A 26,224-nucleotide genomic window follows, 5' to 3' on the forward strand; every position below is an offset into this window, starting at 1 on the left:
TTGGAATGTACCTAAAATATTTGTCAATTGCCTGGAGAAGAATTACATTTATGAATCTCTGCACATTATTTCATTAGGAATAGTAAAGATGCATAAAAACAATCCCCTTTCTGCCATAAAGTTCACTAGGTGACCCTGGGGCAGTCAGCCTAACCCATTTCACAGGCTTCTTGTGAGGATAAAAGAAAGCACGGCAAAACATATTTCTTGCCCTGAGCTCCATGAAGGGTGAGATAAAATACAGTACAAATAAAGAATTCAAAGAGAGGATCATTGAACTAGAAAATTCTGATTCTTAGAGCTTTTTGTGTAATTCCTGCAAGAAAGAATAGATAGGGTTGGATCTTACCAATAGAAAAAAGAATCATGAAATGGATTCTTCTACTTCACTTGAAGTTGCCTATGCCCTTTCTGTAAGACTCAGCAGTACATCGGGTATAGAATGGGAAGCAGCAAAAATTATCCTCCTCTCATCTTGTGTCAGCCAATTCCCCCATTCTTTTGCCAGTCGCCCATACTGTTCCCCACTCTGTCCCGGAGGGGCATCCAATCTCCTATTTATTTTAATTTATTTATTTAGATTTTTATACCGCCCTTCCCTACAGCTCTGGGCAGTTTACAAAAAACATATAGAACATTTACAGAGAACAATATCCATATAACAATAACAATACAACAGATATCAATATAACAAATAACAATAACGTATCAGCTAGAACAACATTTCAACAAGCAACTTTGACAAGCCCTCAGTAGATTCGACCTCTCAGTTGGGGGGAGGGGGAACTGTAGACCTATCACAGCCTGGGGGCATAGAAAGAAGCGGAAGAAATCCATTTCATGAACACTGTTTATTTCTCATTCACAGGGTCCAACCAAAAGCCGTTTACATTGGGCATTTCTTATATGCTCAGTTTTGATTAACTCTTAATTTTCACTTTTTGAAATACAATTTTATTTATTTACTAGAAATTAAGCCCGCTGTAGAAGAAAGTCAGCGGGCACTAGAGAATGGGGAGGCAGACTGTAGGAAAAGAAGGAAGAAGAGGAATGGAGGAATGGGAGGGAGAAAGAAGGGCAAGGGGTGGTTGAAAGGATGGGTAGAAGGGAGAAAGAAAGGAAGTAAAGGAGAAAGATGGGAAGCAAGTGAGAGGGAGAGACAGAGAGACAGGAAGGAGATGGAGAAATAGAGGAAGTCAGGAATTCAGGAAGTAAGAAGGAAGAAAGGAAGGCAGGCAGAGAGGTAGGTGAAAGGGTGTGTGTGAAGGGTGGGGGGAATCGCAGGGAGGCGAATCAGGAGGGGGAGGTGGCGAGGAAAGAGGGGTGGTAGAAAGGAGTGTGTGTGTGGGTGTGTGGGGTGGGGGAAGGGTTGGGAGAGCGCGGCGCATGGGTGTGTGTGTGTCTGTGGGAGCGGGGAAGTGGCGGCAGGGCGATCGTGCGGGGGGGTGCAGGCCAGGGGGGTTTGGCTGGTGTGTGTGTGTCTGTGGGGGTGGTGAAGCGGTGGTGGTGCGATGGGGGGCGGCCAGGGCTTTTTGTGTGTGTCTTTGTGGGGGCAGGGAAGCGGCGGCGGGGCATTGGCGGGGGGTGCGGCCAGGGGGGGCTGCCCAGTGTGTGTGTGTCTCTGGGCACGGGGAAGCAGCGGCGGCGCGATGGGGGGGCAGCCAGGGGGGTTGTGTGTGTCTGTGTATGGGTGTGTGGGATTCCTTGGAGACTGCCTTTCCTTCCAAGTGCTAGTCAGGGCCAACCCTGCTTAGCTTCTGAGATCTGACAGGATCAGGCTTGCCTGGCCTATACACGTCAGATATGAGTACAACAGAAGTACAAAGATAGAACTCTGGATTCATGATTCTGTTACCAAAAATATGGGTACCACAGAAGATCCCCATTTTCCAGGTCATTACTGAAGTGACATATTTAATTATTTTTAACATTCTTTGCAACTTTGCAGTGTTACCAAGTTCCCAGTCCAGCCAGTTCTGCCAGGTCAGCTGTAGAAATAAGGACTCCTAATCAATGGTGCCTCAGAGTGGCTGTTTGAAATACCTAGCACATTTCAGTGAGCACAAGAATTAGAACACGATGGTACTTCCAATCGGTCCCTTATCATTCACCCAGAACGGCTGCTCACAAAAGGCAAACAATGCATTCGGGCCTCTGTTGCTGGAGGCATCTCCACTAATGACTGAATAGGCTAGTGAGAAAATGGGGTCAGTTTGCAGACAAACATGACAGACGTAGATTTTATGAGATGGATGGCTGTATATACTTTGCAGCCTTAAAATTTAGGTGAATCTCCTTGCAGAAGTATCCATGGCTGGCTGAAAAGATGCATGCTACAACGGGTAAGAAAATGAATAGGTGCATAAAGGCGGTACACAGTATACATGGTGCCTCACATGTGCTTATAGTCCATCCCATATCATATGTAAGTATAATAAGGTATTGTTATATAATCTACAGCTTGCAGGCCCAGATAATTATTTGCAGTTTATATTACATATACTAGGACAGTGGTCCCCAACCTTTTTATCACTGGGGACCGGTCAACACTTGACAATTTTACTGAGGCCCGGGGGGGGGGGTAGTCTTTTGCTGAGGGATATCGCCGCCACCTGAGCCCCTGCTCGACTTGCTTTCCCGCCAGCACCCCTGACACCTGCTGGGGGGGGGGGCGCTGCCAGCAGCAGCTGCGCAGTGCCACACCAAGGGGGAGCCCCAGCCATGGCAGCTGTTGGAGAGCACTAAAGGTGAGCCAGTGGCAGAGTGTCAGGGCAGCACCCGAAGCAGCAGCCAGGGAGGAGGACGAGGAGCCGCGGCCCGGTACCGACTGATCCACGGACCGGTTCCAGTCCCCGGACTGGAGGGTGGGGACCACTGTACTAGGAAACTAGGCTTTTGATTGAAACTTTACACTCTGGAGATTAGTAACACTTACTATTAACTTTTTTGAGGGTACATTGTGTCCACCTTTAAAGTAAAAAGAGAAGCATCTCAGCTTAGCCTCTTGTTCATAAAGCATTGTTACAGACAGGAATGGCAGACGGTGGGTAGGACACGTGGCTAGGATTTGGTGGATGGTTGGCAATGGAGCTCTGGCAAAACCTTTAAGGTACACCAGCTCAAGACAGATGCTTTGTATCGAAGAGGACTGCACTATCCTTGAAACTCTGCTTCAAACAGAAAATTCTGTATCCTTTTCAACTGTTACTAAGATAGTCACAGTTGGGAGTAGTCTTGGGAGTAGTCATCCCCCACAGCTAGGGATGAGGAGACACACATATCTTCAGACGTACTTAGCTGTCCCATACCAGCTACCAGTCTTGTGGGGTGGAAGCCTACTGTGGTAAAAGATCCATTCCAGTGTGGAAAATAATCTTATCTTGGGGGTGAACATTTGGATATTTCTGTTCTGAAACAGTGCCTAAAATTCCCTATTTGTTTCCAGAAAACCTGAAATGAAACAAGGCACTCTCAGTACTTTGGGATTCCTAAAATTAATCTTCCCTCAAATATTGGGAGTATGAGGACTGTACTAGTTTTCAGTGGTTAGTAGATCTGGCATCTCTCCTGCTTGTACCAAAAGGCAGTAGACCTGGTGTCCAGACTCTGGAGGCCAAGTTACTTATGCTGTTTTCAATGGGATCAACCTAGCATCCATAAGGCAGAATCATCTCATTTATAGCTGACATTCCTGATACTGAAATGATATTCCCAAAACAAATTCCTGAAATGATATATACATTCTTTAAATGTTGTGAGACAATACTCATGTCTTTTCTGAAACTACACAATTAAAACAACTGTATCTGCCTTTATGAAACATGCTCTTCTGGATGCCATCAGCTGGGGAACCAGAGATTCTCAGTAAAGAACTAGGACATTTAATATTTGAATTGGTATGATGGGTAAAAATGGTATAGATAATAAGATCTACTAAGAAAATTATCATTTAGATAAGGGCGAAAAGGTTAATGTTAAAGCTATATTAAACCATCTGGGGGGAAATGTGATTATATTACTAGCAAATTAATAAGGAGAAATAAGGCATGTTGAACTAGTCTCAGACAGACCCAGGACTGAATCCCCATGTGACATGGAAGCTTTCTGGGTGACTTTGGGCCAGTCACATTCTCTCAGTCTAACCTACCTCACAGGGTTGTTGAGAGGATAAAATGGAGAACAATGAAAGTTGCTTCGGGAGGAGAAAAGGAGAAAGCAGGGTATAAATAAACAAAATAAATAGATCTTGAAAAAATTTGGTATATTAAAGTCATCTATCTATCCAGTGGTGCTCTCTTTTTGGTGCCCTCTATGACTGTCCACTTAAACAGAGATAAACTGTTCAAGGCAAAAGAAACAATGGTATATTTGTCAGGAAAACGAGACCAATTCTTGAAAGTTTCATCATAAATTAAGATAAGCATTTGAAAGTGTTTTACCAAAAACTTCAGAGAGCCTTCAAGCACTTACTCTGGTCGGCAAATCACTAGATCCCCCTTATTAGTGCCATATGCCAATCCCAAGCCTGGTTCAGGCAGCCAGCGAGCAGAATTTATGCTGACGTGCCTCCTTTGGTCAGCTGGCATTGGGTACAGGACGTTGAACACTCTCTAAAAGAAAAAGAAAATCACCATTGAGTCCAACTGATGATGTAAGTCAGGCAGAACACCAAATAACTCAGTCTTTTACTTGCTGTTGAAACAATCAAATGGCAATTCAGACATAAGTAACCATAAACATTGAACAGGCTGATTCAAGGGCAGCTGCATAGCAGGTGTTCTATTGGAACAGTCCATAAGTACTAACTAAACACTGTGAAAGTACAGTCTATTGGCATCAGGCTAAACTCCAGCATGATCATAATGCTCTAGTCCTGTTATAAAGGCCCACTCTATTATGGCATAATTTGTCACATGATAATAGGAAAATTTGTTGAAAGATTAGGAGATGCAGTATTGCCTCAAGTTTAAGGTAATGCTTACAGTTTTTGGGGTGACAGAGTCTTCCATCAAAGGCTGATTCATTATCACCTTCTCTGCTCTATTCCTTACCCCATTCCAAACTTTCCTTCAAAACAAAAATATACCAGAAAGAAGGAAGGAACTGTTGGTAAATAGCTTCAGTTGTGAGCAGTAACAGCTGGAACAATAAGGCTGGGAGATGATTTCTTCTGTTCCCAGATTCCTTCTGCTGCTCTCCAGCCAGACTGAACCAAGATCCAGGAACTATATTCTCTACACACAGCACGTGTGAGGAAACCCCTCTCTCTGTAGGCACTAAACATCCAGTTGCTCATTTATGAAGCTCAGGCTAATGGAATCTGGTAGTACACATTACAGTATTTTCTGCATACTTGGCTACAACTCCAACCCAGCAGGAGATACAGTTTGCATTTTAAGAGGGTCTCTATTGAAGTGAGTGAGGATTATGGACTTAAATTTAATGCTGGTTTACATGTTTATGTATATAAATTAGGACATCTTCTGTTTTGGTAATTTATGATGTGCTTGAGGCATTATCTCCACAGTATGGAGAGTAGTAAGGCACCTGATGGTTCAAATTATGCACAGGATCCAGTTCAGGAGTGTTCTAGCATATCATTAGCCCAACAAAGATAAGAGGACACACTCTGGATCTAGATTTCTAGCTTTGGCAACTAGATAGAAATTTCTGGATGTGGAGATATTCAATAGTTTCATTGCAGCAGTGTCCTCTCCCAGCAGGCCAGTTAGGCTAATGCCTCTGATGAGGCCCTGGCTGATCTGTGAAATACAGAACAAACTGGGCTACAGACATCATCCCTGTCATGTGACATCCCCCCCTTCACAGGGTAGCTCCAGAGTATAACAGAAAGTACAAGCTGATGAAGCAGGTAGGAAGTTTAGCACTCATCATGGAGCCTAAGGTGTAGTAACATTAACAGGAAAGAATTGTGGTGTCATCACTATCATTGCAGCGTCACCCTGTAGAACAGCTCTGATGTATAACCTACATCACGTACCCTCACTGCTGCTCCTAGACGGCTAAGACTCATTTGAAGAATACCCTATGTTTGGTGTACTTATACCCTATGTTTGGTGTACAGTTGCAGGATATTGTTAGAGAACCGTCTGGTTCTAGTGGTTTGGAAGTTAAGCTTGATATAAGGACAAGGGTTCTGCCATCCCTATGCTTGACTCTTCCCCTTCATGACTGACAATAGGTATGTAGCCCTGGAGGTGTTGTTCCTCAAAGTAAGGTGTGCTCCCAAATGACCTTAAAGAGACTGCTCCATACAAATCCCTCTTTGGATTTAGACAACTGTAATCACTATTGGTAACTTGCTATGTGGCATGATTATTGTTTTATTTATTGCTAGGCTTCAAAGCCCGTCCATAAGGATGGGCTTTGAAGGGGGGGCACCCCCCTCCCGCCCCCTGTTCCTGGCGAGACCCTTGGCTGGGCGTGGCCCTTGGAGCATGCCCTGAGGGCTGCGGGAAGGCTTCCGCGGGGGCTCCTCTCCCCGGGGATCGGGTGGCTTCTGAAGGTCATGCCAGTTGGGGCGCCCCACCGCAACCCGGCTGCATCACTCGGCAGTCTTGGCACGGGCTATGGAGTGGGGCCGGCGCATGTCCAAAGGCAGAAGTGCTCGGGCAGCCTCGCAGGAAACCTCGGGCCACTCTCCTCCTCATGTGTCCCCACCAGTGACCAGTGGGTTGGCAGGTTCTCCAGAGCTCGCCTGGTCCACTACGCAGCTCACTCATCAGGGAATCCCGCGCAGCTTGGCTGGAAGGGAAGTGGCTGCCAGGGGTGCAGGGCACGTGGCTCCTCGTGCTTCAGCTGGCAACGTCCTAGCTGGGGGCGTGGCACACAGGAAAGGCCAGGTGGCGGCTCGTCGCAGTCAGTCGCCATTACCCCGGGACGGATCGGGAGGAGTCCTCCCCCCTACGCAGCCGTGCATCTGCTCAGCAGGGCCGGGGATGAGGCTCGAGGGAAGCGTCTGGCGGTCGGCCAGGTTACGCGCGGCTATTGGAGGGGTAAGGGGCGAACGGAAGCCTGTGGCAATTGACTGTCGTCCAGGCAGGGCCAAGTCGGAAGGGGCCAGTCAGAAGGCGCACCATGGCCAAGGGGCCAATCCGGGGTTTTGATCCCGGACTTGGCCCATCCCAACCCCCCTTAGCCTTTTATTTATACCGCAAAGCATGGTATACAGATTTTGTTTAATTTATTTTTATTCTCAATTATGTTTGTTTTATCTTGACATAAAGTTTGGTTTTGGAAGGCCTTTAAAAGTGGAATATGTTAAAACAAAGCCAGAGTCTGTGAGGTAGGTGAGGCTGAGAGAGCCCTGATATTACTGCTCGGTCAGAACAGCTTTATCAGTGCTGTGGCGAGCCCAAGATCACCCAGCTTGCCAGATTAGAAATCCGCACTCCTAACCACTACACCAAGTTAATCTCTAATCAATTCAGGCTAGCTTATTAAGTCTCTAATTAATTAGCACTAATAAATAATTAAATTCTAATTAATTTAAATCACTTCAATATTTCCAAATCAACTCTACCCAACCCCAGAATGAAATTTAACCTAATTAAACACCTTACCCTGGAAGGAGTGCCACTAACAGTACCTCACTCCACTAGAAACCTGGGCGTGATCCTCGATGCCTCCCTTTCTATCATCTGCGCCAAGCTACTAGCGCCCTACTTCACTCCAGAATACTTGTCCACAGTGATCCACGCAACGGTCAACTCTACACTAAACTTCTGCAACTCACCCTATGCAGGCCTGCCCTTAACCTTGTTTTGGAAATTGCACCTGATCCAGAATGCCACAGCCAGTACCCTCACAAACACATCGTGGAGGGTACATATCCAGCTAGCCCTCCAACAACTCTACTGGCTCCTGACTGAATTCCAGATCAGGCTTAAGGTTTTGGTAATCACCTTCAAGGCCATATGCAGTCTGGGCCCAATATATTTGAGAGACAGCCTCCGTGTTTATACCCCCAAGAGAGCTTTACACTCCACCAACTCCAACTGGCTGGTGATCTCTGGTTCCAAATAAGTGTGTTGGTCCTCACCAGGGCCAGAGCTTACTTTGTCCTGGCCCCTACCTGGTGGAACGAGCTCCCTCAAGAGTTCGGGCCATGTCTGACCTTCCACAATTTCACAAGACCTGTAAAAGGAAGCTCCTCCACCAGGCATTTGGTAGAGGCAGCACTAATAACAACTCCAGACATTCAGACATTCCTCCAGACATTCCCCCACTCCAGACATCCCCCCACACATGATCTGAACCTAAGCTGACCTGCCTATGGGTTTATATTAGACTTTATGAAAGTTATCATTGTATTTTAAATCAGTGGTCCCCAACCTTTTTATCACCGGGGACCACTCAACGCTTGACAATTTTACTGAGGCCCGGGGGGGGGGGGGTAGTTTACTCCTTTACTCTCAACCACTGCCCTAACACTCTCTGATTGCTATGGTAATGTTTAAACATCCCTTCAAAATAAGATACAGACACGCTACAACAATGAACATAAGGAACATTTTATTTTCATGGAAATTTTAACTCATGACAATGACAAATCAATGGGAACCCTGAGCTTGTTTCTCTGCAACGAGATAGTCCCATCTGGGAGTGATGGGAGACAATGACACCCGAAGTGTGTTGTAAAGGGCTGGGGGGGATGAAGTAAAGGGCCGGGGGGGGGGGGGGAGAAGGCGTCCTTCATTAGTCGATGGACCACATGTGGTCCGCAGCGCACAGGTTGGGGATCGCTATTTTAAATCATACAATTTAAAATTATTATAATCCCTGCTGTTCAACTTGGAATCCACAGTTATGGCTGTTACTGTTATTATTGATACTATGATTCTACGTATATTCTTCATGTTTTGTGTAAACCGCCCTGAGCCTATAGGAAACTCTTCTGTTGTATATTGGTTCACAGCCTAGTATCATGGGCCTGCAGTCAAACATTTATTGTCTACAGCAATACAGAGGTCAACAATGAGGCATCAGTAAACTTGTACACCTACAAATCAACAGCACAGTGGCATATCAAATGATTCTTTCAAGAAATTTCAGCAAGACAGATATTAATCAGTGCTCTTTGCCCTTTTATTTTGCTCAGCAAAGTGGCATTCAGAGAAGTTTAGTGTCAGTTAAGGCTGTCAAATCCTTACTGTTCAATAGTTACACCGTCTCAGCATATTTGCCCTGTTCTCTTCTTCTCTTGACTAGGCAGTAGGGAATCTTATGTACACTGATAGAATCTGTTGCCATGGAGATTATGGTGCACACTCCAATTTTAATGGGGTTATGATAACAAAGGCATTTCTAAGAGCAAAGAAGCATTAATTCAGAAAATAAGCATTGTCTGAAGTGTGACAGAATGAAAAGAACACATGGGGTGATTACACTGCAAACCTATTTCATGAGTAAACATTTTTTCCTGGGCAACTGCAAGTACAACAATATAGGCTAGATATCAGGTCAAATTATTCACAGTCAGAGTAGTTCAGCAGTGGACTAGGCTGCCTAAGGAGGTGGTGAGCTCCCCCTCACTGGCAGTCTTCAAGCAAAGGTTGGATATACACTTTCCTTGGATGCTTTAGGATGCTTTGGGATGATCCTGCATTGAGCAGGGGGTTGGACTAGATGGCCTCTATGGCCCCTTCCAACTCTATGATTCTAGGATTCTAGGATCTGTGGCTGTCAAGATTAGTTCCCCAGACCCTCCTTCAATTCTTGTACTCACTACACTGCACACCCACTAAGAGAAGCTGCTTGGAAGACTTTATCTTCTCTGCAGCCATCTGAAGGGAGGTATGAAGCTACATTCACAGATGACTATGTGTCTTCTATTATGGTGGAAGCCTCAACCAAAGGAAGCATACTAAAAAGGGTGTATAGAAGATAAAAATAGCCACAGAAACCAGGGTCATCCAATCTTCCGATGGTGGCAGAGAAGTTCTTATCCCTTCTTCCCATGCTATTTCCTACATCCCACAGCAACAAGCAGATGCCATGCAGCATTGAGAGGCAATGACATCAACACTTGTGTTAATTATGGGATAGAAGCAATACCAGCATAACATTCAGTCTCACCAGCAGCCAAAATCTGGTTAACCCACCTGATGCAGTTACACAGAAGAACTCATATCCATTAACAAGCTTCCTGGGTAGCTTCTGATATGATGAGTTCAAGGGGGTGTTTATTTTGTACGATAGTTTTTGCCATACCGTATATACTCGCACATAAGCCAAGGCACCTAATTTCACTGCAAAATGCTGGAAAACTTATTGACTCACATATAAGCCAAGGGTGGTGTTTGGATAGTGGCTTTTTCTCCTTTCCTCCCCTCACCCCTTTCCGTTTTGGGCAGGATCTTTTTTTTCTTTTTCTTCCCACTCTCCTCCCCCCTCTTTCCCTCTGACCCCTCTTGCTTTTTTATATCCAATCATATGCTCCTTCCCTTCTTCTTAGCCAGGTGTTCTGTTTCCTCCACTTTCCATTCCTTCTTCTAGGGGTGTTTCCTCCTTCTGCTCTCTGTTCTCCCTCTGAGACAGAGGCTTCAGAGCTTTCTCCAGCAGCAGCAAGCTGTGCTAGCCTCGTGCTAGCTTTGTTAAGGTAGTGAGGGGGGGGGAGGTGGAGACTGTTCTTTCCCTCCCAGGCTTGCTGCGTCTCTACTTCTTCCTGCCTCTGCTTCTTCAGTTGTGTATGCTTGTCTCCCACCCCCGCCCTCCTGTCTTGCCTGGCAGCTGTTTTTTTTAAAATACCCACATATAAGCCGAGGGGGACTTTTTCAGCTTAAAAAAAGGGCTGAAAAACTCTGCTTATATGTGAGTATATATGGTAGTTACTGCAAGGAATACAGTCACTTTTCCCCAGGAGAGGACTTCTGCTGAAAGGAAATTTCATTGTTCTAATGTAATACATTGTCACTGGGAAATGAAATGTTATTCTTCCAGCTGTAAAGAATTTTTTTGTACAATGAAGTGCCACTGCTCAACTGTCATGGGTACATTTTGGCTAGTGATAAGCAACAAGTCTTCCTTCCCACCCAAGCTGGCTGTGCTTCTTTAGAATTCTCTGTCTTTTAAAACTTTGCACACAGACCCCTCTCAAAACATCTCTCCCCTCCCTTTTATAGCAAAGCTATCTGACATTATTTATATGAGAATTAGTTACTGTGGCACACTAATACTAATACTAATACTAATACTAATACTAATACTAATACTAATACTAATACTAATACTGAGACAAGCACTATTAAAATGATGAATGGAAGCCAAAAAGGACAGAATATCATAGTCTATTGTTCCATCAATGATAACCCCAGACAGAAGCTGAGAGAAAAAAACCTTCTGACCAAGATATTTCTATAAGAATTCTACTAAATATAAATGCACAGCGCTGTCCAAAGCCAAGTAATATTACAACCAAGCTAGCTTACACATAAAAAAACAAATTTCCCAACTCTGTATTTTAAAGGCAGTCTTTTAGATTAGAGTTTGGTGGCTATCTAGGAGCTAATGAGGTGACAAAATTGTTCTGTGTGCTCTTTTTTTGAGCCAGCTTTTGTTAGGAGCTGTTCATAAGGGAGACAAACTTTGCCTGATGAGAGAGAACTGTGAAATGCCTGAGTTCACAAGTTAGTAAAGGAACATAAACTCTGTAAAGTTATTTTCATTTTTGCACATTTTCTTTATCAATCTGGAAAGAGCTCAGAAAGATGATGATGATAAATTGTAGCCTGCCCTTCTCAACAGACTCAGGGCAGATAACATCAGATATGGTACAGTACAAATTATAAATAAACAATTGAAAATTAAATAACAGGTTTTAAAAACATTAAAATCTTTGTTCTAGCTGCCCATCTTACAGTTTAAACAAATGAGTGTAAGTTGATATTTAGCCGGTAGAGGTTAGGTAAGTTCTCAAGCAGGGCAACCAGCATCTTCATGGTGTCATTTCCTGGCCTTATCTCCAATTGTTAATACAGTATGTGAACTCAAGGCCCCTTGGCCACCCTCAGAGGGGACTTTGAATCATTTCAGGTGCCTAACACGGACCGAGGTGAACAGGTTATTAATCCACTATTTAATCTTATTAAATATTGGTAAACCCTGGTAAAAATTGAATTCAACAATTTCTTGTTGATGTCTCTCTGTGAAGTTCCTTAGCTGAAGAATGCTGACTTTCAAGCTAGCAACTGAGCAACATAACATTTTATTCTGCTACTTGTTTCTGAAACATCTCACTATGTCAAAGTTTAGTTCATTCATTCATTTGCCATCATTTTATTTATGTGTTGCCTCATTGTCAGTCTGTAGAGTTTCATAGTAAGAATTGAATCCACTTGGCATATTTCAGAGGATGAGGCATGTCCAAACCCACCAGCATGACAACCAACCTAAACCCCAAGGGAGGCTGTGGGATATCTGAGAAAGCTATCCTGATTGCAGGTACATTATGATTAAGACACATATTAATCTGGTCCTTAAGAAGCATGTATTAAATTATGCAAACCTGAGTGCAAAACTGCTCCCCAAGAAACAACAAAGAACTGGAAATGAACTGTAAACAAAGCCAACCATCTTCCAAACCATGTTCTCCTCCTCAGTTCCCATTGGGGATAAAAGCAGGATGTCAATTAAGTTAATAAATGTATAACAAACTGTGGCATATAGGACACAAAATACATAAACTACACCAATATAGCAAAAGTACTGGCTGATTTGATCCTAGGAGGTACTGATAATCTCCCAACTGCTGAATGTCTCACTAAACTACATAAGGGGTTGTTGTGGAGGGCCAAGTCTAACATCCCATTTCAGGAACAGGCCAAAGAGCAGCTACCTGGGGAAATGCTCCGAACAGGCTACCAGGCAGTTAGAAGAAAATTAACAAGAACTGGTTCTTGGGAACAATTAATCATGCAACAAAACATCCACTGGGAGGCTATTTTGCTTGCAACTAACCAAGAATCTCATTAGTTCATTTTCCTGCCAAGTTTCCCCAGTGGTCCTGTGCTTTAGGCCTGAAGGATCACTGGTATGTGCTGGAACTGAAAATCAGAAAGCAAAAGGGTGGTGGTGGGGGGGGGAGAATCCAGACAAGCCTAGACAATGGGCCATGTCCACTGAGGGAGAAGACGCAGATCAAAATCAAAAAGGAGCAGACATCTTGAAGACAGGGCCATTAGGATGACAGGAGATGGATAAGTATTTGGCAGTTCAGACGGAAATAGGAATTGAGCCAAACATGACTATGCCCTCAAGCTACTGCTGATCTCTAGCAAATTGCTTTGACAGCCACAAATCTTATAACAAGGTTGCAAAAATGGTCATTTTACTGGTAAAAATTATGATCTCTGCTAATCTTCAGCCTTTAACAGTCTGTGAATTATACTTGGAGTTCCTGCTTAACTATCAAGATATGAAAAAGAACAAAAAAAATCCAATGTGCTAGAATTATAGCCAAAGTTACAGTGACAAAAACAAAAAGAAGCGTATACAGCTCTTGTTTCATACCTACCTTCCTGCCAACTGGAACTCAGCAGAATAGGCAAGATCAATAATATGCTGATGACATGGCAATATGCATTCTTCTGGACAGCAGCCACTGCTATTCAGTTGCTCTGTGTCCAGCAGAAATTGGCAACTGAAAACTGAAGTACTGCTTTTGAAAAGTTGGGCCAGGATTTTCAAGTTCTCACCTGTCTACCCTTACAGCTTCAAAGAAAACCCCAAAATCCATGTCTGGTAGAGTAAATTTACCTAAAATTTACATAATTTTAAAGATGTTCCTTGTCTGGGACAAATCAGCATGCTCTCTGTTGCAAAGAGCCATCCTGTTTGCTCATTCCCAACCCTCATCTCCATTGACCTTTCCCCAAATGATAATTTTAACTGATTGGCTGTCATCATGATTGGTACACTTCAGGCCATCTAAACATCCCCAGGTCTTTCAGTGTCAGCCTGCTCTCTTGGAAAATAAAAGCCCTGCATAAACCTGAACCATCAACAGCAACACCACAAATCTACCACTGCCCTTAGCCTCCAAACTGTCCAGAGAAAGAGTTTCACTCTGGAGTCCCTAGAGTGGTGGCTGCAGGCAACTGCCAACATTTTTCTAGATGCCCACAAAGTGTTTTTAGAGAGGGGGTGGAGTTATAGGGGCTTTTGTCCAGCAGGGCATCTCACTGGCCAGCAGAGATCTGGTTGCCTGAGCAGATTTTTAAAACTCTTGTTTCAATGGCAGCTGACATCAGTGTTGATTTTTATTCTCTCTCATACTCCTCTATTTTTTTAAAAAATTATCCCTCCCCTCTCCTGCACCTGGGCTTCTTCTATGAGTTGTTGGCTCCCACCATCCTGTGTCAGAATTCCAAAACAGCTTATGTGCTCAAAAAGGTTGAGCAGCCCTAGTTTTGTTATATAAGGCAGAATTGCTTTAACGTAACTTCTCTGTTCCCCTAATCAGGTTCCACTGTCCTCCAAGTACCCCCCCCAACAGAGCTATTTGTGTTTTCTCTACCCTTACCTTCAACCATTTTATCTATCAACTCCCCTTCAACTCCAGAGGAATTGATGCTAAATTCCTAGACGCTTCGGTAACTGCAGAAAAGTGCTTCTCTTGCCTGCAATTAGCACTACCTGGGTTACAGAGGGGAACAGAGGGTTAGTTCAGTGACTGCAAGTCAGACCCAGACAGAAAGAAATAAGTGGCAAAATGATAATCAGTTTATTGTGCTTTCTTAGGCTGAGCAATGAATAATTTTTCGGAGATTTTCATGTTGGGTCTTGGACCTCGAATGGCATTTTTTAAAGGATACATATGGAAAAAACAAAGATTCTGTAAGGATACTAATATTTATTATGGATTTCTGCAGGGCGATTTAATAGAAATTAAAAACCCTGGCCAGAAAAATTTCTTGACTATCACGATTCTTAGCCATTTATCTTGTTTATGACAATACTAAGAGCTGCTTACGCCCTGCTATTTTGATACAGAATCAGTCCCATGCTGAGCCACAGACTTTCAGACTTTGCAAAGCTTTGTTAGCAGGAGAATAGCAACAGCAAAGGACTGACTTTTCCAGCATTACAGCTATCTCTGTGTATTAGTAAAATTAATATTGAGCATGTAGAAGTGCTTGTAGGGGTGGGGGGTGGAGAGGGTCTCTACAAAAACCAGAGGCTTCCGATTCTTGTATATATAACTGAGAATGGATCAGAATAACCCTTTCCAAACTCCAAAACCAAGCACAAGTCAAGGGTTGTACACTTACGCAGCCAATCACTTTGGCAGAAAAGGGAGAAACAAGCAGGGATATACCATCTACGAGCCAAAGCTAGCAGGCTGAAGGGAAGCAAATTGCCTCTTGCTGTCTGCTTCTTTTCAGCTTTAGACAGGGTGGAAAGAGAAGGAGGAATTATGCTGAGCACCCTGCTTTACTGCATGGGGTGGTGGAATGAAATCATATTTCAAATGCTGAAATTTTAAGGCGCATAGGATCCAAATCACCAAAATGTGCTATGTGGCCCATAGCAACGTCAGAGGAAGCTAATGAATGCTGTAGCTAAACAGGCATCAAAACTGCTGTCGGAGCTGATCAAGCCTGGGTGAAGGACAGAGCAATTAAACTACTTTGTGGCTTCCCTCTTAATCTATAAACACATCACTTCCCCTGAGGTTACCATAGGCCAAGAATCATAAGTTTGAACTGGCCTTAAGTAAATCAAAACGTTCAATTGTTAGTCCAGATGAGATCATTAAATAAAGCTACTTCACAAACTATAGCGGCTGTCTAGTTCCTGCTGAGAGACACTGGTAAAAAGTGGATTATCTCCAACTGTAGAGCTCTCGCTTTCTCTGCTGGTATGTTCCATTAATTTTTTACACAACTAAAAATTAAATACAGCAGGAAAAAGTGTTTCTTGAAGGGGGGGGAGCCAAGTTCAGTTCCAACTGCAGATTCTGTATTTGCAGGACTGAGAGCAAGCCTTTAGAAATAAAATTATTAAATTCTCCCTAACATTTTTCAAAGCTTGAGGCAGGCAATAATCGAAAGTGTACTAAAACCAAATAATATGAAATCATTATAAGTCTCAAGAGCCCTGCCAGTTTAGCCCTGGTTCCTGAGTGGCAGCCCAAAATCAATCTTGCTACACTGCTGAAAGATCCTCAGGATTTTATCATTCCTAGGGGAATGGTGGGTGGCAACAACTCCAAATAGTTATGGAAGCTGTATCGATATCTTAGTATTACTTAGTGATGCTGATACTTCTCTCCCAGAAAGCCAATACAGCAAACAATCCTAATCTGGAAACGAAAGTGTAAAGTCACAAAATATGAATTGTGGATTGGAAGATATCCAAATTTCAATCCCCATGCAACCCCCAGTCCATTGCATACCAACCCCTTATTGCACCTGTATAGCTTACATATACTAGTACTAGTATCCATTATCGCTGTTCAGGATTAAGTATTTTAAAAGCTCCAATAAATGTTGTTTTACTTCACAGGTGCTTGGAAAGATCACATTGATATTTAAAGTATATTATACGTATATACCACTTACTAAGTCGTATTGTTTATCTAAAAAGCTATCATTACAATTAAGTAGCAGTTTTATTATGTTACCATGTGTGTATACCAGGACTTCGATTCCAAAAAAATTATTGAACAGAAGGAAATTAATGAAGCAGAGTAGAGCTTTAGAGGAACATCTGATACTGTGCCACATGAAATCTGGAAAAGCCATTTTAACTTGTCTGGACTTGATAGGAGAACAGACTAAAACAATGATTGATATACCAAGAGATTTTAACCCTAAGTTTGATATGAATTGTAGTGAGCACCCAGAGAAGGGAAAGACAACAGTATGATTACAAAACTTAATGGATTCTTCATATTTTAATAGATTACAACTGAAAATATATAAGAAAAACTAGAAACCAACCATTGGGAAGAAACTACAAACAATTACAATATCGATATATCTTATAGTGATGCGTGCCACACTGTAACTACATTTTCCTAAGAACTTGGTGGATCTCCCAGTTTTACAGGAAAATTGAAGTATTTATACACACACTCACACTGGAGAGCTTTAATTCACCCCCAAACGAAAGAGTGTTCAAGCGCAGACAATGCAATTACCTTGATTCTCAGAGCTGGTGAAAGCAGATGTCCAGAGATGCTCTGGGCCTGGAAGCAGCAGCAGATGCCAGGAGCCACTCCAGGCCCAGAAGCTGCATGTGAACCTGGGAGCTCCTCTAGGCTCTGCTGAAGAGGATGACAGGAGCTGCTCTGGGTTCAAAGCAGCTCCCAGACACTGCCATGCCTGTGGCTGGGTTCAAAGGTGGGCAGCGGAGCCTGGAGTCATGGCAGGTTACATGATGGGGCAAGAAATGGATTCCCCCCCCCAACAAGTATTGCAGGGCCCTCACTCTATTTTTGAGTCCCCAAACTAAAATTCAGAGCTCTAAATAGAATCTCAAACCAATCAAACACTTGGAGACATATTCCTTTTCACACTTGGTGTGAATACAAAATATTCAGATAAAATATCAGGTATGAATTCTGATGTTGTGCATTGTTTCTGTTCCCCATTAAAATATACACCTGACAACAGGGCTACTGTGTGCAATTAAGGAAGATGGTTTAGAAATTATACAACATTTATAAACCTTTGTAATTTATACGCATTTGCAACATTTATGCAGATTTGTAAATAACCACTTATGCAGCTAACTACCAAGAGTCTCATAGTGATCATAGTGACGGATTATTCATTTATATATATGGCTTCTGAATATATATTTATATGGCTTCTGAATGAAATAAGTTCAACATCCATGAGGAAAAGAGAAAAAGAACACTTTTATTTATTTCCAAGAATAAGTACATAGGATGGTTCAGAAAAGAGGATAGAAGCTATTTACAGGAGTAACACAGTGATATTTAGATTCAAATGGGTAGCCGTGTTGGTCTGAAGTAGCACAATAAGATCAGGAAAAGGAAAAGGAAAAGGAAAAGGAAAAGGAAAAGGAAAAGGAAGAGGAGGAGGAGGAGAAGGAGAAGGAGAAGGAGAAGGAGAAGGAGAAGGAGAAGGAGAAGGAGAAGGAGGAGGAGGAGAAGGAGGAGAAGGAGAAGGAGAAGGAGAAGAAGAAGAATGCTACAGCATTCATTCCTCTCCCCACAACAGACACCCTGTGGGGTGGATGAGGCTGAGAGAGCCCTGATATCACTGCTTGGTCAGAACAGCTATATCAGTGCTGTGGTGAGCCCAAGGTCACCCAGCTGGCTGCATGTGGGGGAGTGCAGAATCAAACCTGGCATGCCAGATTAGAAGTCCGCACTCCTAACCACTACACCAAACTGGCTCCCAGACTATGATCTCCTTACATTCCCTGTCATAGTCTGGCGAAGAGTGCTTGCACTCGAAAGCTCATGCCCTGAATAAATCTTTGTTGGTCTTAAAGGTACTACTGGACTCTGATTTTACAGTGATAATTTAGAGACTGCTCAGCTGTCAATTTTGTGTTTTTAGGTGAATACTGGCCTTCTCTCAACCTCATGAATCTTGCAGTTTAAATGTGAGCTCCTGTCAGAAACCACAGATGTTTCATCTAGTTTACCCCTGAAACTGGGTCTTCGAGACAGATATAGTCTCTGCTTCAAGCTAGCCATCTTTACCACAAAAGACAGTTCAGAGACTTCTAAGGTCTCTGAAGACAGATCCTCTCCCAACTAATTCTCTAGAGGTGCAAACCCCACACATTCATTAGTAAGTCTGTTTACATATAAAGCAAACTGACACAGGATCACTCTAGTCTCTCTTTCTATGAAGGTGCTGTCTGCCTGAGATAATAGAATCATAGAGTTGGAAGGGGCCTCAAGAGTCAACTAGTCCAACTCTCTGCAGAATGCAGGAAATTCACAACTATCTGCCCACCCACAGTGATCCCAATTCCATGTCCAGATGATGCCTGCCCCCCAAAAACTAGAATTCCTGGTCAGTTTGGTTTGAAGGTTGGATACACACTTTTCTTGGATGCTTTAGGATGCTTAGGGCTAATCCTGCGTTGAGCAGGGGGTTGGACTAGATGGCCTGTATGGCCCCTTCCAACTCTATGATTCTATGATTCTATAAGGAAATTGCCTTCTGACCCCAATATGGTGATCAGCATTTCCCTGGGCATGCAAGAAAGAGCCACAAGAACCAAGCTTCCAAGAAAGAGCCACAAGAACCAATCCCTTCTGCCCAGCCACTTACAATCTGCCTAAAATTCACAGAATCAGCATTTCTGTCAGATGGCTATCTAACCATCAGGGTGACTAGCGTTGTTTCTACTCCCTGGCCAAGCCGGAAACCTGATTGATATCGGTCTAAGACTGAAGCTTCTTCCAGGAATGCTGACAATTGGTCTGTAACAGCCCTTTCAAGCATCTTCCCCAGAAATGCTAAGCGCGAGATGGGGCAATAGCTGTTGGGTTCTCGTGGGTCCAGAGATGATTTTTTGAGCAACGGGGGAAACACTGCCTCTTTTAGACCTTCCAGGAATTTTCCTGTTGAGAGGTTGATTATCTCCCGGAGGGGGGCCACTATTATTGTGTCAGTTGTCTTTAGCAGCCATGATGGGCATGGGTCTAGAGGGCATATGGTTGGTTTGTGCTAGTAATGCAGCAAAATAATTATAAGAAACAAACACACAGCATATGTATGAAGTATTCAGGGATACCTATTGTAGCAAATCTAATGAATTACATGAACTTATGTTTGCTATACTATTATATTCATAACTGACCTAATATTCCCAATTTAATTTTTCAAAAACTATTATTTGTTGAAGAACTCTTATGAGGCGTGTTGAACCCCCAAAATATCGGTATTCCTGAATTCCAATACTGGCATGGTATTTGGAGAGAATAAATATTCAGGAATGCTCCATTATATCCTATGTGGACCATTATAATCAATGGTTCCCATAGGGTATAATGGGAAAACTGGGACGCAGGGGGGAGTGTTGCTTTTTGAGGTACCAATAAGGTATTATTTGGCTTTTTTTTTCCAGCTAGGGTATACTGAATGCAAACCCCTAGCTTTTACTCATCTCAAGGTCAAAGTCTTAAAATTTGTAGAAGATGATTAAACCCACAAATAATATTGGTTTCAGAACAGTTTTAAAAGGGAGTTTGGACAATTCCCTTTTTAATCAGTTGGTCTGGTCAGCAAGAGCCTTAGTATAGATTTACAGCCTCCTTTATCTTAAGTGTTCAGGGCAAGAAGCAATCATACTGAGACATGGTTCCCTGACAACAATGGGCTCACTATCCAAGTTTACTGGCAATGAAACAACACTGACTACAAGCAGAGAATCAGAAAGCAGATAGTATCTTGGACCAAAAATACTATTTATATATCACTTTACAACTATCCTTTTATTCTGCTCAAACACTAACAATGTGTTATTTCATTTTTACAGAAGAATGACTAGGACGAGACAGAATGATTTATCCAAGGACATTCACTAAGCCTGTGGCCCCAGATCATGACCCTCTCCCCCCCCCACTCCCCTCCAACAGAACACGACCAAAAGAAAAACAAAACATTCCTTCAAACTTTTGCTGCCGGTGGAAAGTGCTATCAAGTCGCAGCTGATTTATGACAACCCCGTGGTGTTTTAAAGTTAGGTGACCAGATTGTCCCACTTTTGGAGGGACATCTGGGGGCACCTGGCAAACTGTACTTATGTTGAAATTAAAATATATATATTACAAGATTATTTTTGTTTTCTATGCGCTCTATGAAATTTTTCTGTTGTTCCATATAGACCAAATTTTTAATCAAGAACCCCCCCGCCGATAAATGGTGTCCCGCTTTACCAATGTTAAAATCTAGTCACCAGATTTTAAAGGCAAGAGACGTTCAGCAGTGGTTTGCCATTGTCTGGCTCTGTGTAGTAGCATCGGAGTTCCTTGGTGGTGTTCCACCCAAATACTAACCCGGACCAATCCTGCTTAGTTTCCAAGATCTGATGAGATCAGGCTAGCCTAGATCATCTAGGTCAAGACCCTCAAACATTTAGCTGCTAGCAATATCATCTTAATAGTTCACTTTTTGCAGCCATTCATATTTTTCATACATTATCTGTAAAGCTTTTTTCATTACTAAAGTGAAGCCAAGACATCAGACAATGAAAGTCAGCAACATACGACAGCTAAAGAATAAACAAAAAAGACTGGAGGAGCAGAGAAACCATCACTTACCCTCATTGAGGTCTCTCCCCCATGAGGCTGCTGAAGCCTGAAGACCTGAGCCACCATGTGTTCTGTTGAAGGGTGAAGCAAGATACGGCGGGAAGCTAATCCAACCATGACGTATCTGCCCATTGGGGAAAGGCTCACAGAAATGGCATTAGGGCCTGAAAATGAAACACACAACATATTTTTTCCCCTATTACGAGACTGCATACAATTTCCTGCCTTATGTTCCCCATCTTTCCTCTTTGTTAACTAGGGGTATACATTTTATAGAATCATAGAGTTGGAAGAGACGTCCAGGGTCACTTAAGCCAACCCTCTGCACAATGCAGGAAACTCACAGCTACCTGCCCACCCACAGTTACCCCAATTTCATGCCCGGATTATCACCTCCCCCCAAAAAAAGAAAACCCCAGAATCCATGGTCAGTATGGCCTGGAAGAACTTTGTCCCCAACCCTGAAGTGAGGATCAGTATTCCCCTGGGCATGCAAGAAAAGACCACAAGAGCCAAGCACTGATACAATCCCTTCTGCCGACCCACTCACAATTTGCTTAAATTCAAAGAATCAGCATTTCTGTCAGCTAGTTATTTAACTTCTGCTTAAAAAATCTACCTCCCCCCCCCTCCAAGGAGAACCCACTACTTCTTGAGGGAGCCTGTTTCACTAAGGAACTGTTCTGTCAGGTCAGGAACTTCTTCTGGATGTTTAGCTGAAAATTCTTTTGAATTAATTTCATCCCACTGGTTCTGATTTGACCCTGGAGTAACAGAAAACAACTCTGTTCCATCTTCTATATGACATGCTTTCGAGTACTTGAAGATGGCTTATATACCACCTCTTAGTCATCTTCTCTCCAGGATAAACAGACCAAGCTCCCTCAATGTTTTCTCATATGACTTGGTCTCCAAACCCCTCAACCTTTTTGCTGCCCTCCTTTGGTCATTCTCTAGCTTGTCTACATCCTTCTTCAATTGTGGTGCCCAAAACTGAATGCAGTACTCTGAACTTGCATGACCTGGAAACTATACTTCTTTTGACACAGCCCCAAATCCCATTTGTAATTTTAGTCACACTGTGGATTCATGTTCAGTGAATAGTCTACTAAGATCCAAAGATCCTTTTTGTACATACTACTGCCAAGACAAGTTTCCCTATCCTATAATGATGCATTTGATTTTTCCTACCTAAATACAGAATTTTATGTTTATCAGTTTTGACATTCATTTTAGCCCTATTTTTCCAGTCTGTCAAGATCACCCTGTATCCTGATTCTGTCTTCTGCTGTGTTTGCTACCTCTCCAACTTTAGTATCATCCACAAATGTATTAAGCACCCCCTCTATTTCTTCATCCAAATCATTTATTAATATGTTGAAGAAGACAAAGCCCAAGACAGATCCCTGAGGCACTCCATTTGTCACTCCTCTCAAAGAAGATGACGTACCTTTTGGGTATCTGTCAACCAGTTATTGATCCACCTAACAGTAATAATACCACATTTTACCAACTTTTCAACAAGATTATCAAACTTTGGTAAATCCAAGCTGAAAGAATAGCTGGTAAATACCTTATCCAGTATTTTACAGCTATTCTTTCAGCCAGAAATAGAATGGGGCTGAATTTTGGCTATCTGAAATAGCTGCCCCTCCTCAAATCCTGAAAATATTTGAGTTTTTTGGAACAGCGAAATAGTCAAATTCAAAGGGCATTTAAAGGGATTGTGATGCTTTCCAGGTGAATCAGCTCTTTGCAGAATGTGTTTAAAGGGACACCAAGCTCTTTAAATGCCTTCAGAGTCCTCTTGCCGTTTTTTTCCCCCTTCCATTGAAAGTAATGGACGATGGGGGCACCTTCTTTGGGGAGGAGGGAGACCACAGAATTAGACCCCTGGTCCAATCTTCTTCAAACCCCAGACCCCATATAACCCTGGATTGATTCTTCATTACACCCTATGGGGACCAATGGCTACAATGGTCCCTGCAAGGGCATAATGGAGCTGAAAAAATTCTGCATTCCCAAATATTTACCACATTCAAATACCATACCAGTTTTGGGATTTGGGAAATATTGATATTTTGGGGGTTCAATGTACCACAACCCCAAAATAGTGTTCGTTAACTCAGATTCAGTCTTGTTCAACTGATCCTTGTGAAAAGAACCATCATGAGAAGATTACTAGAGCTGAGTCTACTGCCCGTTTTAAGCTATATCACCCTGCATCGCCACTACTCTGCCCTACTATTAGCTAAGTGAACATTTTTAGCGACACCATATGTTCTCTAAATTCAGCATTAAATACCCTTTCATGCAATCTGGGTACATACTCAGCAAACATTTTCTTGTTGCTGCATTTATGAGTGAATGACTGTGAATGAAATTCAGATTTCTTTCAGTCCATTGATACCACCTTACCAAATCGTTTTGTATACAGCATCTCCCCCAAGTTGTGTGGTGCAAGAGAATACACTGCCAGTATTCCTTCATCAGGGAAGCCCCGCTGACTGCTAGGAATGAATGCTGCCAGGAGCTGCCCATCTGCAGAGATATCACAACTGGCATCGTTGTATATCTTGCAATTCTGCACTAGCACATTCACAGAGGCTGCAATGAAAAAGAGGGATCAGAAATTAAAGGTGGAATGCAAGAGATATCAGATGCTTTTAAAAATGTACTTATTATGCAAAACCCTTATCCCAAAATGTTCAGAATATTCACTGTTTCCCTGGAATATATCCTCAAAATATAGATATGTTTTCAAAAACTGATATATATGTACACAACATTTAACAGTCTTTACTGGCTCTCTGTCTCACAAGCTGCTGTGTATGTTTATGAATGACTACTCATCTAGTTTGCAGATGACACCAAATTGGGAGGACTGGCAAATACTCTGGAAGTTAGAGACAGAGTTCAATGAGATCTGAACACAATGAAAAAATGAGTAAATGAGAACAAGATGCAATTTAATAAAGATAAGTGTAAAGTTCTGCATCTGGGTCAGAAAAATGAAAAGCATGCCTACTGGATGGGGGATACGCTTCTAGGTAACACTGTGTGTGAACGAGACCTTGGGGTACTTGTGGACTGTAAACTAAACATGAGTAGGCAGTGTGATGCAGCGGTAAAAAAGGCGAATGCCATTTTGGGTTGTATCAACAGGGGCATCACATCAAAATCACAAGATGTCATAGTCCCATTGTATGCGGCACTGGTCAGACCACACCTGGAGTACTGTGTGCAGTTCTGGAGGCCTCACTTCAAGAAGGACGTAGATAAAATTGAAAGGGTACAGAGGAGAGCGACGAGGAAGATCGGGGGCCAAGGGACTAAGCCCTATGAAGATAAGTTGAGGGACTTGGGAATGTTCAGCCTGGAGAAAAGGAGGTTGAGAGGGGACATGATAGCCCTCTTTAAGTACTTGAAAGGTTGTCATTTGGAGCAGGGCAGGATGCTGTTTCCATTGGCTGCAGAGGAGAGGACATGCAGTAATGGGTTTAAACTACAAGTATAACGATATAGGCTAGATATCAGGAAAAACTTTTCACAGTCATAGTTCAGCAGTGGAATAGGCTACCTAAGGAGGTGGTGAGCTCCCCCTCACTGGCAGTCTTCAAGCAAAGGTTGGATACACACTTTTCTTGGATGCTTTAGGATGCTTAGGGCTGATCCTGCGTTGAGCAGGGGGTTGGACTAGATGGCCTGTATGGCCCCTTCCAACTCTATGATTCTATGATTCTATGAATGCTAGAGGTATTCAGAGCCAGATTATCACAAATTCTGAAAGGACGCTATCTATAAATAATGGCAGATGTTTGTGGTTAATGTTACAGAAATTTGGTAAATTGTAATGAACTGGGACTAAACATAACAAGCAACGGGTGATAACAGAGCATGATCACTTATATGGGTACAGTAAACTCATCTCTGTGCCACAGTGATTTGTCATGTGTTGTAAATAAAACAAGGATGCCCCCATGCTTAAAGAGTGATGGATGGAGCATAATGGCAATGACTCCGTTAATTACTCTCAGTATTTCACAATTAAGGATACATCTGCCCATTAAACCCCAATTTTGACAGATTTATTCCCTTCACTATGTTAGCTCAAGAATTAAACTCAAACAAATGGTAACTTTATATGCTAAGCTAGCTATTCTTGTTTGGTCCCTGAATCTGCTAAACATCTTCATTATGCTTTATGCTAATTCACTACTCACCCTCTACCTATATGTATGGACTAGTAATTCCCATTCCATTGTATCCAAGAAAGTGTGCACCCACACAAAAGCTAATACCTTGAATAAAACATTGTTGATCTTATAGGTGCCACTGGAGATGAACTTTGTTACACTCCTTTCTTTGTCCTTCAATATCAAAACCAGTACCAAATTCAAGCACTTCAAGCTCTACTTTTTCCTTCTCTGTAGTATTTGCTAAAATCTTTACCGATGCTCTAGTTATCCCATCTATAACAAGAAACAGTCACATCTCTCCTTTGAGGCCTCCCTCCCTTCCACCCATTTTCCCTCTTCAGAATCTCTTCTCCCTTCCTCCCTGTAACATTTATGATCCTACCAGATTAATTCTAACCATAATAGCCTTTCTATCTGTATATATGTGTAGTATTATAGTAATAAACACCACACTGTGTCAAAAGGGGAGGAATAATGATTTTCAGGTGCTTAATCACCTCCAGGCATAATTCACTCTTTCAAAAATGGAGATAAATGCCTAATAACTATATCTGAGAATGTTTCGCTCTCCAATTACTGACCGAGAGAATAAGAAAACTGGCTGTCACGGAAAATTGGTAGAAACAGACTTTGCTATGCTAGATCCCTGAGAATGACAAACTGTATAGGTAAAGTGATTTATTCATAATGGATTATGCAAGGTTTTTGAGCTCTTCATCAGACAGAAAAGAAATCAGAGCCATAGCCAAAAAAGGAG

At 42.6% G+C, this 26,224-nt stretch overlaps 1 protein-coding gene across 3 annotated transcripts in view; it reads right to left on the reverse strand.

Moving 5' to 3' along the window:
- The window catches only part of AMBRA1 (autophagy and beclin 1 regulator 1), a 194,996-nt gene that overhangs the window by 47,118 nt on the left and 121,654 nt on the right, over nt 1-26,224 (reverse strand). For all 3 annotated transcript variants that reach the window (XM_077322340.1, XM_077322341.1, XM_077322342.1), the window contains 3 exons: nt 23,687-23,875; nt 21,278-21,432; nt 4,471-4,610 (listed from right to left, as the gene is read on the reverse strand). In XM_077322340.1, the coding sequence (XP_077178455.1) occupies nt 4,471-4,610; nt 21,278-21,432; nt 23,687-23,875 (484 nt within the window). The remainder of the gene's footprint in view (nt 1-4,470; nt 4,611-21,277; nt 21,433-23,686; nt 23,876-26,224) is intronic.

The sequence above is a fragment of the Paroedura picta genome, chromosome 2 (assembly GCF_049243985.1).
Source record: "Paroedura picta isolate Pp20150507F chromosome 2, Ppicta_v3.0, whole genome shotgun sequence".
In the NCBI taxonomy this organism is placed as follows: Eukaryota; Metazoa; Chordata; class Lepidosauria; order Squamata; family Gekkonidae; genus Paroedura; species Paroedura picta.